Raw genomic sequence first — 15021 nt, 5'->3', positions numbered from 1 at the left:
GGAGAGGGATTAAATCGAGAACAATTTTTTTCAGTTAGTGGCTTGAATCTTCGTAGGTTGTGACAGACAATTCTCGTGCGTTGTATAATTATTAACAAATGATTAACCGTCTCTACTGCTATCTTTTGCTGCATAATGTTCTATGCTTATGTAGAATATAATTATAACTACTAACATACAAATCCACGCGTACCAACTCGCGGGTAACAGCTAGTCTAAAATATAATTAATTGTGTTATATTTCTCATTTGATTTGTCATGATAATCATTTCAGAATAATTTCACTTTCATCTTATTCCATCGTGCTCATGCCACTTACCCTATCAAGTTTCTAATTGACACTTTTCTCTTTCCAGAGATAACCTTCGTGAAATTGCCGGTGTCATCATACAGTGACCGATTATGGTAGTGAACGAAGTGGTTTCAATTAAGTGACATTTGGGAGGGAATATCAAAGATGGCTGCCGCTCCAGCTGCTTCCTGCATGAGCGCCGAAAATGGATGCGTTATGTTCGATTGCCTCGTACATCTGTGGGAATGGTGAGTCTATTTGTTTATTTTGACTTCTATGAGAAATCTCGAAGACGGAAGTTGCTAGTTGGGTTAGCTACATAGATCTGCGTAGGTACGCAAACGGTTTAATTAAAACTATATTTACATAGACAATGATTGGCCGAAAAACGTTTACTTTCCTTTTATATTTACTTATAAAAAAACCGGCCAAGTGCGAGTCGGACTCGCGCACCGAGGGTTCCGTACTTTTTAGTGTTTGTTATTATAGCGGCAACAGAAATACATCATGTGTGAAAATTTCAACTGTCTAGCTATCACGGTTCATGAGATACAGCCTGGTGATAGACAGAGAGACGGACAGCGGAGTCTTAGTAATAGGGTCCCGTTTTTACCCTTTGGGTACGGAACCCTAAAAAATTGATTAAATTTTAATAAAAACGTCGGCGTGGGCTTAGGCCTCGTGCGCTTAGTGTTAGAGTGAAGTCGCCTCCTTGCGCCTTCTGGAAACACTAGGACAATGTACATATGGGATCCGGAGGCTTAGTTTATAATTTATTAAGTTAGTATAGGTTTAACTAACATAGGCTTAAGAGTCCCCGGCAAGCTCGGCCGAATTGCACCTTCCCATACAAACGTAGTTCCGCTCTCATTTTAAAACTAAGTGTTGGATTGTAATGAAACATGACATCAAAACAATCAGTTTAAAACAAGTTTTGTATGAAAAACTTAAATTCGCTGTATTATTTTAACAATGGTATCTGAAGCTACATGAACTAATTACAGACATAGATATACCTTATCCTATTGTAAGTACAAAGTTACAGAGCCATCTAGCTAGTCGTTATAAAATGAGAGCGGAACTACGTTTGTATGGAGGACCGAGCTTGCCGGAGACCCTTAAGGGAATATATGTACACTAACACTATGGACGGTCTGAAATAAAATATATTGTATTGTATTGTAATTGTAAGGACAATTTACGAACATTTTAATTTTAATTTTCATTTCATTCAGTTAAAAAAAAAATGTTTTCCGGCCAATCATTATAAATATAGTTTTAATAAAAAGTAGATATATGTGATAGGCTACCTCTTTGTTTCATATTCGTCTGTTGCAAAACTTATCTAGTGACCTATGTAATAAACTTAATTAACGGTTTGAGTTTGGACTGAACGAAAGAAACTTGTTAAATGAGAAAAGTAGGTTACGCGGAACTTCTAATTTTCTAATACCTAGTAGGTACAGTAAATTAGAGAAAAGTAGCTAACAATATGTACAAGACGATAGACTAAATAACATTTCATTATTTCTTAGCAGAAACATGTGCTAACTCGGTTTAATATTATTTATTATTAATATTACTTTGGGTATTTCGCACAGGAATAAGTGATCAGCGATCAACCTTAACGATAAAAAAAAATTAAGACTTTGGGCCTTTCACTACACCTTATAAAACAGTCCCCCGCCGCGTCTGTCTGTTTGTATGTATGTATGTTCGCGATAAACTCAAAAACTACTGAACGGATTTTCATGCGGTTTTCATAGATCAATAGAGTGATTCTTGAGGAAGGTTAAGGTGTATAATTTGTTAACGTTTTGTGTAACCCGTGCGAAGCCGGAGCGGGTAGCTAGTTAAAGAATATGCATGGGACGACAGTTCGTGTATAAAAACTTAATCATAACCCGGATAAGTTATTGGGCCAAGAAAACTTTGTTGAAACGTACCTAAATAAAACCGGCCAAGTGCGAGTCGGCCTCGCGCATGAAGGGTTCCGTACCATTACGGAAAAAAACAGCGAAAAATCACGTTTGTTGTATGGGAGCCCCATTTAAATATTTATATTATTCTGTTTTTTAGTATTTGTTGTTATAGCGGCAACAAAAATACATCATCTGTGAAAATTTCAACTGTCTAGCTATCACGGTTCATGAGATACAGCCTGGTGACAGACGGACAGACGGACAGAGGAGTCTTAGTAATAGGGTCCCGTTTTTACCCTTTGGGTACGGAACCCTCAAAATTTTCTAAATCATATAGGTATAGGTAGAATACGTAAATATTAAAAGTTTTATAAAAGTGCATTATCTTGTTACGGTATCAAATGTATGAAACATTAAATTGTACCTACATTAAAAAAAGCTATTTAAATTCCGTTACATAAAACGACTTCAAAATGACGTTTGACATTTAAAGAAGTAGTTTGTAGGTCACGTAAAATAATTTTGCATTTCAACATTTTCAACACCATGTCAGAGTCGGTATTTCGAGACCTTTGAGACCGAGAATTTTGAGACCTCCCATTACACACAGTTGTTACGAATCTAGACTAATGGTGCATCTTAGGCTAGTGTTTAAGTGCTGGGAATTACAGACCAGGTTGCAATCCACGAGTACGGCTGACTGAAATGTCTCCTGCCTCCGCAATATCACTCGGAGGAGAGATTAGGCATGGGGCTCGGCTGACATCTACCTACTTACCGCTCTGTCATTTCTGGCAGTCTGAGTCCTGGATTAGTGGTGTAGTGTAATGTATTTTTTTTATAACATTTATAAGCAGCTTCAGCTTGCATCGCACCTACTAGTTTTTGGTATTTCATAGATTTAAGCAAATAATACCGCTCGATATTGCAGTAATTTTGGAATGTACCCAGATGAATTTTCTAATAGCAGAGACGAGGTATTTTATTGCTTGTCGAAATTCTATATTTTAACAATATCTAATATAAATTAGTTGAATTACATACTTGTATTTATTTAATATTTTATTTAATATGTAGGCTCGTTATATTTTCTCAATAATAAATTCAGTTAAAATAATACCTAGTCATAAATAATAACTCTGCGCGTTAAGCATACCTATTTAACCAGTCCCAGTTTCTGTCTGTCTGTCCATCTGTCTGTATCTCATGATCATGAACCGTGATAGCTAGACAGATGGAATTTTCACAGATGATGTAGTTCTGTTGCCGCTATAACAACAAATACTAAGAACAGAATAAATATTTAAGTGGGGCTCCGGATACAATAAACGTGATTTTTTGCCGTTTTTTGCGTAATGGGACGGAATCCTTCGTGCGCGAGTCCGACTCGCACTTGGCCGGTTTTGTTTTACAATTTATGAACAACAATTACAATTTCTATCGTAACTATATATTAGTATTTCACATGATGCCAGAATGTGTTGAGCCTCGTAATATGAAGCGTAAATGCAAGAAAGTAAAGTAACAATACAGGTAGAGCCGTGTGGCGTTTCTATAGCCTAATGAAGAGTCTAGACTAGGCGGATCTATATGAAAGCATTGCATTGTCGGGAGGAGTGCGCATGCATTGAAATTTAGTTGGGCTGGGTCGGTTATATTTTTAGAAACTAAATAAATAAGACGCGTATATATATATATATATATTATATATATATATATTGTTTAACTGGCTTTTGCATGTGTGGCGTGTGACCACACGACACCATTCGATAGGTCCTTAAAATAATATGAAGATTGCTGAAAGGATTAGGAAATAGGTTAATAAATACTTTTCACGAAAATTATGTTGAATATAATCGGTTAAACCATTTATGAGTTTAAAAAAAATTAAATACGGTGGAACGACGTAAGTGCCGTGAAGATACGCCCTTTTTGCTTTTATGACTTTTTGTATCGTATGAGAACCCTCCATTATGCGTGGTCCGACACACACTTGGTCGGTTTTTAAAACTGATTATCCAGATAACACAGCACAAAAAATGTCATGTTGTGAACATTCGGTTTGGAAATAAAGTGATTTTGTTACTGTTAACATCTGGAACATTAATCTAATTTAAGATCAAACGTAGATTTTGGCAGGGAAAGATAATTCGGTCTCACCGCGACAGATTGGTGTCGTTGTCAACACCACACTAGTATCATTAAAACTTTAATTAAATGAGTACATACATTAAAAAAGACCACATTTTGGTTCAACGGGCGTGCTAATCCCTCTTTTGTCTTCTTTGAATGTTTAAAAACTCGATTGGATTATATTTTGTTAATATTTATTGAGTTGGGAAAGTCTAAAAATAACACGATTTGTATGGAGATTGTTGAGGATTGAGAGATGGCTACGGAAAGAGGCAGGCACCAGGCTTGACGACTGGTCTGGCCTAGTGTGGGTAGTGACCCTGCCTGTGAAGCCGATGGTCCTGGGTTCGAATCCCGCTAAGGGCATTTATTTGTGTTATGAGCACAGATATTTTTTTCCTGAGTCATGGGTGTTTTTTATGTATTATGTATTTGTTTATTATATATATCGTTCTCTGAGTACCCACATCACAAGCCTTCTTGAGCTTACTGTGGGACTTAGTCAATCTGTGTAAGAATGTCCTATAATATTTATTTATTATTATTCTTCTTTCAATTAAAAATATAAAATTATATTTTTAATTATCCTGTATAATTCGAATTAAAATAGCATAAAATAATTTTTGACCCAAAAATAATGATGTACCCTAGATAATTATGTAATATTAATTCAAAATATAATAAAATGATGTTCCCATTAGCTGTACGTATTGTATTGACATGTAAAATATTTACTTCTATTTTATCAATAAAAGATTGATTGATTGATTATTTGCAGCTGTATTTTATTTAAATTAATATCTATGAATATGTTTCATCTTACTAATAAATCACAGGGATACTTTTGTTCCTTTTAAGATGGAATCAAATCAAACTGCAAGGTTTTCTTTTGTTACTTAGTACACTCACTTTAAGAAGTTTGCTCAGAAACACGGCAAGGAAATTTAAATAATGAATATTTAACAAAATAAAGTTCATAGATATGAAGGAAGCGCATTATTTAAATTTATGAGAAGAGTCACAAGAAGCGAGCACGCGGCGTCGTCGCTTTAAGGTCAAAAGTTGTTAAGGGCTGGGGATGGATTTAAGTGTTCGCGGCTAAGGCGTTTTGTAATTTACTTCATTCGATACTGATTTAATTAACCTAAATTAAAGGGAGGGTCTCATAAGCACCTTCCAGCTCAGAAAGAGAAGATTTGCGACTAGAAAGCTCCGCTTTGGTTATTAACACACCGTATTCATAAATTTGTTTATTTACCGCATTGAAAATTTGCATTGAAACTACTATAACTAGCGTAGCTACAAAAACTGATGGATGTTTAATTTCAGTCTGGTTGGAATTGTGTCGTGTACAACCAAGTAGGGTCATTACTATTCATCGTACAAAGGGGTCAGGCGTCGTTTGGTTCGATTTCCACCGCCGTGTCCGTTAGCGATGCTAATTCCCTTCCATGGCTTGACATCTGGTCAGCATTACAATCTACGTGCCACTGCATATAATCGCCGCATTGATATGAAAGAATTGAATTGATCTGGTAGATTGCGAAAATGAAAACTAGTTTAAATTTAGTGTAAATTTGTTTTAAAGGGTGTAATTTATTCACACCACACAAACGAAAAAAAAAGGATTCCTTGGTTGGACAAAAATGTCGTTAAAAATTTCGCAATTTATACATCTTAAACTAAGGTCAACTGGACGTAGGAACGAAGGTCGTTAGTATTTTCGTGCACTAGCAGTATTGTACTTTAGATATTTAAAAAATAGGTTGATTAACCGTAGGACATGCATATTTTTAGGAATTTCGTACATTAGACATTTTGATTTTCGATGTTCTGTCTTTAGGAATTTCTTACTTAGGATATTTGATTTTAGAAATTATGCTACATAACCTTTTAAAACAATCATCAACAGCTAAAGTTTGCTGTCATTTGAAAGACTATAGTTACTTACTGCAACCATTAGGTAGGTAGGGTAGGGACCTAAGTAAGTTTTTTGTGCAGTGCGACAACACAAAGTGAAAATTTGGCATTACTTTTATTACTTACCTAAAAACACAAAAACCAAAATACAAAGGTGTTTATTGTCGTAGATTGATTTTTATTTGTATTCGGAAACAAAGCGGGTCTGTTGATGCCCGTGCGCATTTGCTCAACCTAATTGGTAAAAGTGAAGCTTTTCTTCATCCGTAAATGAGAAAGGCAAATAGACGAGTAGTAGCCCCGTTTTTCTATTCTGACACATAGTTGATTACGTGTTCTTGTTGACTTGCTCAATGACTTGGAAATATTGTGAATGATTAAATCTAGGATATTATAATGCGTTTAGTATTTAATAATATTTATGAATTATGAAGATAGTACCCCTATATTTAAATTGTAGTAATCAATAATATCAATAATAGCGTATAATTTGAATCATACATGAATATTTTATTAATTTTAGGTTCAACATCTAAATTCAGCAGAATATAAGGAAAAATCTTTATAGAAACCCCTTTAAAAAAAATCCTTTTAGAATAGGTAAGTATGTAGTCAAAGTTTGCGGCAGCTTATTTTCAACTTTTAGGTTCTCAAAGGCTCTCATAATAAAATACTAAGACCTCGGAAACTAAACTTTCAGTTAACTGATTGAAAGCCAGCCCATAGGACGTAGGAACCTCCGACGGCTCCGACCGTTAACGTACTCCGTATTTAAATTAAAATTAACATTAGACTTTTGACACCGAGTAGAACGAGACTAGAACCTCCGAGCAACCTTCTTTTTCACTCTGCAGGAATCTAAATTACATTAGGTATGTTGTATGCGGTTACAGGTAAAACCGGTATAACGCTGTAAAAATGTGGAAACTGTTATATGTGACTGGTTTTATTGGATGCGAGGACAGTTCGAATTAGTTGGGTTATAGTTGTGGTGATGACGTCTGTTCTTGTCCCTCTCTGATGCAAGCAAATTTCTATTTCTGTCTCATCGCCCTCCTCCCACTCAATGCTGCTAACTCGACGCTACTATTCCACCACCAGTCGACGGCCGCTCGCGTTCTCCGATACAACTGCGAAGCGGCCTTAACGCGAACATATATATCGCCGGTTACTCAAAACATGACTATTATTCTAAACCTTAACTTAAAATATTACCGAAAAAATGTACAAATACTTAATGAATAGTTAATTAAATAAAAAATGTTGAGAATATATATTATAATCGTATAAGATTGACGCAAAAGTTTTGTTTGGTGTTAAAGTGTACAAGTAATTACTGTTTACGTTAGTTTTCCACTAACTACAAAGTGATACGTATAAATTAATTGCAGCCACAAAGTTAAATGAAGCAAGATATAATCCGTATTAGCGGAGGATTTGATGCTGCCAGCGAATAAGGTACTACAAACCGGATATTGTACTAGACAGTTGTCCGACTACTTTATCTATAGCCACCATTCTCATTATATCCAATTCTTTTGAAAAAGGAACTCGATCTTTTGTGTCGGATGCTTAATTTTTCCCCGAAGCATTTTTTAAAGCATCATTGGCTCAGTCACGCACGCAAGGGATAAATATTTGGTTTCGGAGGTATAAAGTTAACGACACGGAATGATGCTTGTTCCCCTAACTTACCCAAAGTTACCAGGTGTGGTATCCACAGGTGCACTTCATTATGGTCACCTACTACATTCAACCTACCTTGAATGTTGACATGATTGACACTGTTAATAACTAGATAGGTGCAGCTTATGAATTTGTTATAAAATCCTAATGTGTTGTAGATATGAATTAGTTTAATTTCTTTAGCCAATCCTCTCAATAAAATATTAGAAACTTTCTCTGACAACAACTAATATCAGAATTTATTCAAATAATAACGATACATGTTACATGGGTAAAAGACATCAACGAAGTTTCTAGGTGTTTACTATGTATTTACCTTTGATGGCCAACGTTGCAAAATGCTTTGTTTTTAATTAGTAATTTTGTCATTATCAGTATATTCAACGTACCTTTCTTGGTTGCTATAGGATAAAATGCCTAAGTAGGTATATGTATTTATGAGAGCCCGCCGTGACTCATGTCCACGTGAGATGATCAGCTGCTAAAAATAATTTTAAGCGAGACATTCTTGGGGTACCATCGAACCGACCTTAAAAAGTATGTATAAAGGCGATGTGTCATCGACATCAGTGGCGGAGATTCCACCTCGCGGGGCCACTAGCGGCGAATCGTCTTTGAAGCAGGTAGTTGAGAGACCTTTTGCAAGGAGTTTTTTGTCCTCAAACCTTTGTTCCGAGGAGGGGAGCTGAATGGCGGCGCTCGATCGACACCATGGGATTTGTTTGCATTTGTCAAGCACTTGTTGCTATTCTTTACTTAACTGTTTTAAGTTCCCATAAACTTGCGCTTTCTTCTTAAAATACCATGGAAGTTGGTCACTAAACGGTTATTACTTTGAGATCCATAAGTTTTTCTAACGTCATAATAATTTCGAAACGTTGTTATTTTCACGCTTTTATCCCAATTTTAGCTTTTACCTTTGCCCTGCTTTTACTGTTTGATTTACTCAACTATTGGCCAGCATTTGATGCAATGCAAATATTTCGAATGTTACTTTATTGGATGGGAATTAGTTTATTAGCTTTCGCAACTTACGTTTCAGCGAAGTTTTTCCTTCCTTCCAGTTTCACCCGGTTTTTAAGTCTACCTTCTTTACAATCATTGTTGTGTTGAAACTTAAGTTATGGTTCTTTTATCTAAATACCAGAACTACCAGAAGTTGGTCTATCTATCTATCCGCGGTGCGTCAAAGGAGTCACTGAATTCCATTTGGAATAGTTCGGAATCCATTGGAGATTTAGGTACATTGCAAAGATGCTCGAAGCGAAATTTAAACGATTTATACTCCGACATTTAAATGTCTTTAGCTCTCAAGCGGTAAAGCGCGGAATGGGTAGATACCTATTGCGAAGCGTGAAAGGAATGCAGCGATCCCTGCGCTCGGATACAATGAATCATATCTAGTCGAACTATCTAAAGCGAACATAATCTAGCTAGACTAACCCGGGATCTCTTCTCTTTGTCTGGCATTTATTTTCCAATCGTTTTATATTCTTCAAGTGGGTATATATGTATATTATATGTATATGCATTGACCTTAAGGCGCTAGTCGCTATTTTTGGCCGTAAACTCTTACTTTCTAGAGTATATATCTTCTTAACGGTTCAACAAAAAGTTATGAAAAGAATATATATGAATCTACATTTTATGTACAACAATCCTAACGTTTGACTTTTTTCCTGTGACTTATAGTTTCTCCATAAAAGGAACATTACGACAGGCCGTTTTGCGATTAACTTTGCTTATTTCTCCTAAACGGTTTATTCGATTAAAGTTATTCTTAAACCAGAATAAATGTTTTAACAGGCACTACAAATGCAACGTTTCATAATGTTAAAAAATCATATTTTTTTAAAGAAATCGAATATTATTCAACATTTCGTGCGTATGTTGCTCGAAAACGGCGTGGCCGGCACCCGGCAGTCGCGTGCCAGCTTTGGGACGAGGAGGTTGTGTCGCTCGTCGCTCCGTGCCTTCCTTGTAATCTGTATGCTTGTGCTGAGCCCAAGTGCAATAAAATTGGAGTTATTGTGGCCAAAGACTAAATAACTGCAGAAAGTTGATTTGGTTCTGACGCGCTTTAGCGCGCTTAACACGGTGTTTCGCAGCCTATTATTACGAAAATAATAACAATATTTCCACTTATGTTTGAGAAAGCTTCATTTGAAATATAAAAATAAAAGTTTTCTAACATGCGCATTTTTACGTTTTTGTTAAAATTCGATTCCTAACAAAATAATAATTAGTTGATTAATATAGGCTATCAATTTACGTTGTGTATAGATATTTATTTTAAAGTTAACTAACTTAGCGGTGTCACTCACGTATGTTTAGTCACTCGCGCGACATGTTTCGGAGAGTCTAGGTCTCCATTTTCAAGCATTAACACTGTCCCCCGTGTGCAACAGTGCCTGAGTGACCGCTACTCACTCAGGCACTGTTAGTGCTTGAAAATGGAGATCTAGGCTCTCCGAAACATGTCGCGCGAGTGACTAAAAATACGAGAGTGAAACCGCTAAGTTAGTTAAGTTAATATGTCTCATGATAGTTTAAATTCGATTTATTTTTAAGTTAATTTTTTTTAATTGTGTTGTGAGATTGGGTAATTTCCCATTGATTGGTGGTGGGTGGTTGATGATGAAAATGAACAGTGGCAAGTAAGAGTCAATTGATATTCTTTTATAAGCTAATCATAAATGAAAGTAGGCATAATCCAAATATAAACTATAATATTTATAAGTACAGTCTCTTACAATTGATCAAGCCGTTTAGTAAAAATACAAAAACGGCTTGTCGTATTTTTTTTGGCAAAACTATAAATTAAGGCGAAAGGAAAAAATCAAACGTACTGACAAAGTATATGAAATGGGATGCGATTACTGAAAATATTTTTTTTACATGTTCATGTGACCAGTTGAAGGTCCACCGAGATACAACCGGCTGACCATTTTTTAAATCACATTAGTATCTAAACTATTATCTGACAAAGTATCAAGCGGGAGGCGAAGACAATTTTTATTTTGTGTGTTTCGCTGGCTGCCATTTCTTATCCACCAACGGAGCGGCAGCTGACGTCCACGAGGGCTCATCAAACATAGCCGTTAACCACTATATCGGAGTTATTATGGCAAAAAAAAAAAAAACTGCAGAGCGCTGATTTGGTTGTGGCGCGCTTGTAATATAATGATAATATGATATTTCCCACGTAATGTTTGAGAAAACTTCGAACTTCGAAAAATAATACTAGTTTAACACTAATAGGTAGGTAACAAATCCCGAAATTTTATATGTAGGTAGACTAGGTAGTAGGTACTTAATTTTATAAGTTAACTATTAATGGCATTATTTATATTTAATTATTACGGAAAAAAATACTATAAAATAAACACACTGCACGCCTCAATTTAGTACATACTAAGCTCTAGCTATAAATCTTAATCTGTCGAATTGACTTAGGTATTTATTTGTAAGAAACAGATAAGACACAAATTAATTGAGGCTTGTAAAGTATAATGCATAAGGGAATATATTTTTATTATAATTTACGAGCTCCAGCGCATGATCTACTCATACCCAAACGACAAAATATCTGCAAAAGATACACAAATACGAGTAGCGCCAATCGCGCGCTTCTGGGCTGTAGCTTATTCTTTGAACCTCGTTGTGGTGCCGCGAAACGAAATTCACGTACGATCGCAGTGAGCGGGGTGCGGGTACAGAGACGCTGAGACGCTCAAGGGACAAGGACACATCAGCGACTATCGTCTTAATTTTAAGACGTTAACATGTTATTGCTAATCTCATGGTAATGACGATCATCCTCTCAGTTATGGTTGTTGCATGCAATGACGTATTTAAGTTTACGAGACTGAGGTTGACGGTCTTCTCCAAATTTTCCGAGCAATCAATACCGCCGGCTACATATGTATAATACTTACCTGCCTACTTGTAGCATGAGTAGATTTCTCATTAGTGTCGTAGGTATGTCGTATTGGCACAGAAGCACCTATTCCTGCTCGCTCGGGGAAAGCGGGATTAGGCAGGTGTATACCTACGTCTTACCTAAATATGTAAACAGGATTTACGCCATTACGCCGTATTAAGTACACTTGAGCTCAACACGTTCGTTAAGACGATGCGTGTTAAGGAAAATGAAGTTTTAATCCCAAAATCCTTGAAAAAACTACACCTCGGTATCTAGGTTATAATGGTAAAGTATACTCGTAAGTCGTATCGTAGGTAAAATCCTAACTTAAGAAGAAAGATAAATAAAGAGAATAAAATTATAAATATTAGGGGACATCATACAGATCAACCTAGCCCCAAACTAAGCAAAGCTTGTACTATGGGTGCTAGGCGACGATATACATACTTATATTCATAGAAAACACCCATGACTCAGGAACAAATATTTGTATTCATCACACAAATAAATGCCCTTACCGGGATTCGAACCCAGGACCATCGGCTTCACAGGCAGGGTCACTGTCACTACCCACTAGCCAGACCGGTCGATATATACATATTTCTAATGATCTCATCAATAGAAAGTTATGAATTAAATTAACTCATTTTATGATTAATATCCATGTATTTACTTAATAGAAGTAATTAACTTTAGATGCTCCTTTATGAAGCTAATGTTCCATAAGCATAACATACAAAACTAACGAGTTAGGTACTACAGAACTGTGGTATTTAGGCTAGGAATTGATATTGAAACACGGAGCTCACGTTAACATATACCATATAAGAAAAGCTGTTCCTCTACTCAAGTATGAGTAAGCAAATATAAGAATGTTTTAAGTGTCAAAGATTATGCATGAGACAAGGTATAACATAAATAAATACAATAGTGCTGAAATAACTAGGTAAACACGTTCATATGTGAATGATACAATCATAAATCTGGGATTGGCCCAAAAATTATTCAAGCGTCCATAGGGCGCGCCTGAATTTGACCGAGTGTCACATTGATATTCCAATTAGTTTTTATCCAGTCAAAACAAATCATGTTGGTTAATTGGTATTACAAAGAACAGTATTTTCTCAGCACCGTCTTAGTACGGTCAGAAGTGTATTAGCCAGTTTAAATTTATTGATTGCTGATTGCTGTATACCTCCTTTCCTATACGATTGTAACTATTGTAAGTTTGTTTTCGGCATAGTCGCTGAATAAATCTGAATGGTGTTGGAATTTGCCGTATGCGGCCCTACTAGATATGCGATGCACTAACGTACCAGGAATACGAGTTATGCAGTTAGCTGGCCGGTCGATAGGTACAGGCTGCGGCATTCGGTTGCGTAACACCTGCACTTCGTTTATCTCAAAAGCACAGTTAACTTTGCGTTTACATTTTACACCCACTCCGACAAGGTTGTTTACGGACAACATTCGAACTAGATCCCGAGGCAGATACACGTGCGGAGATAAAAACCATTTCGTGAATCTGTGATACCATTTGGGAGATAGAGTAAACGTTTAGGATAAACACTTTAGCGCCACTTGCACCATTCACTAACCCGGGGTTAACCGGTTAAACCTGGAGTTACCATGGTCACCAGTACAATTTGACACTGGGTTAACGGTATAATCGGTTAACCCCGGGTCAGTGGGATGGTGCAAGTGGCCCTTACTGTCTATCCATGTTAGGCTTAATAACATAGAGCAGGTGACTTGGTCAATGGAATGAAAAAAAAAAAAATGGTAGGATGTAAATCCAGCTAAATAATTTAGAGACGACGTTTAGGCCAGTCATCAGCCGTGTAATGCGAGAAAGTTATTAAATTTGAAATAACGTATATTTCTTTCACTTCATAAAGACGTCAAGAAAATTGGCATGAGACGACCGTAATAAGGGATCTGTGACAAGTGGCATGGTGGCTTTCTCTTGAGTAATGTATTTTTAATTCAGAGTTTTTTATTACTTCTTCGCACTTTGAATTGTTATATTTTATTGTTATGCTACCTGTTCGCAGATGTAAGCAGGCACCTGTCCCGCTAACAGCTGAAGAACAGCAGCTTTTAGCACCGAAAATAGACAAACCTCTATAAAGGGGCCCACTGACTACCAGTCCGCCGGACGATATCGGCCTGTCAGTTGTTCAGAACTGTCAAATTTTTGTTCTAACTGACAGGCCGATATCGTCCGGCGGACTGATAGTCAGTGGGCCCCTTAAGGCTAATGCAAAAAACTGTTATAAGTAAAAACATAGCATAACAAACAACCCTTCACTCAAGCTTTGCAGGACGTTAGCGGTCAGTACGGTCAGTTAACCAAAGCTACTTAGCAATTCCACGATATTATATTTCGTAGAAGAGCCGGCAAGGGTCGCATTACTTATATTAATAACGCTCGTTTGACGCTCGGTTACCTTGCTCGCGAGATGGTTTCATAATGATAATGGGCGGCTTGAATCTACAAACAGATACTAAAGGTAAACACCCGTTTTGTAGTAGTTTGTTGCTTTTATATGTTATGGAACATTAGCCATGTGTTTACATTACATTTGAGAACCTCAACATGAGACTATATAAACCTTACTAGAACGTTAGAATATTAAGTTAATTCTATCACGAGGTAATTTATCCCGTCTTCCAAATCTTCGAATACACAACTTAAACAAGGCAAGGCAAGGGCACAATTTAAATAAATCCATAATTTTATGATTTATATGTATAGTTATGGTTAGACAATATTATTTCGCGAGAATAAGCTAATGTCACACTATTCTCATTTTACATCAATTGGATCCTTATAAGCCAAGCAAAGCCAAGCCAAGTAAAGGAGCATGCAGGCGCCGTGTCGTACCAGGATACTAAAGGGCTGGCTTCGGATCGACCAAGGTGGAGACAACTTCATCACGCTGCACCGACAAGAGCCCACAGCTCTTAAATTGAATGAATGATGGATCCTTATAAGACGATTTTATTTTGCATGTAGGTATAATAATGTCAAATGCAGGATGTCTGTAAAATGGAAACCCAAGAAATAAAACTATGAAAACGGATTATATCGCGTATATTGAATTTATAATACATCCCGACGTTTCGAACTCTTTACAGCG

General features: G+C 36.5%; 1 protein-coding gene across 3 annotated transcripts in view; it reads left to right on the top strand.

Moving 5' to 3' along the window:
• The first annotated feature begins 391 nt into the window (after nucleotides 1–391).
• Nucleotides 392–15021, top strand: part of LOC134756055 (uncharacterized) — a 63141-nt gene continuing 48511 nt past the window's right edge. Inside the window, exon 1 of one of the 3 annotated variants that reach the window (XM_063692851.1) lies at nucleotides 392–540. In XM_063692851.1, coding sequence (XP_063548921.1) covers nucleotides 458–540 — 83 coding nt within the window. In that variant the 5' untranslated portion in view covers nucleotides 392–457. Of the gene's footprint in view, nucleotides 541–7135; nucleotides 7726–15021 lie in introns of those variants that run through there. The other 2 variants (XM_063692866.1, XM_063692859.1) reach the window with 2 other exon arrangements.

This window comes from Cydia strobilella, chromosome 1 (assembly GCF_947568885.1).
Source record: "Cydia strobilella chromosome 1, ilCydStro3.1, whole genome shotgun sequence".
NCBI lineage: Eukaryota > Metazoa > Arthropoda > Insecta > Lepidoptera > Tortricidae > Cydia > Cydia strobilella.
The sequence above is the reverse complement of the archived record's forward strand: the minus strand, read 5'-3'. Positions and strand labels throughout refer to the sequence as shown.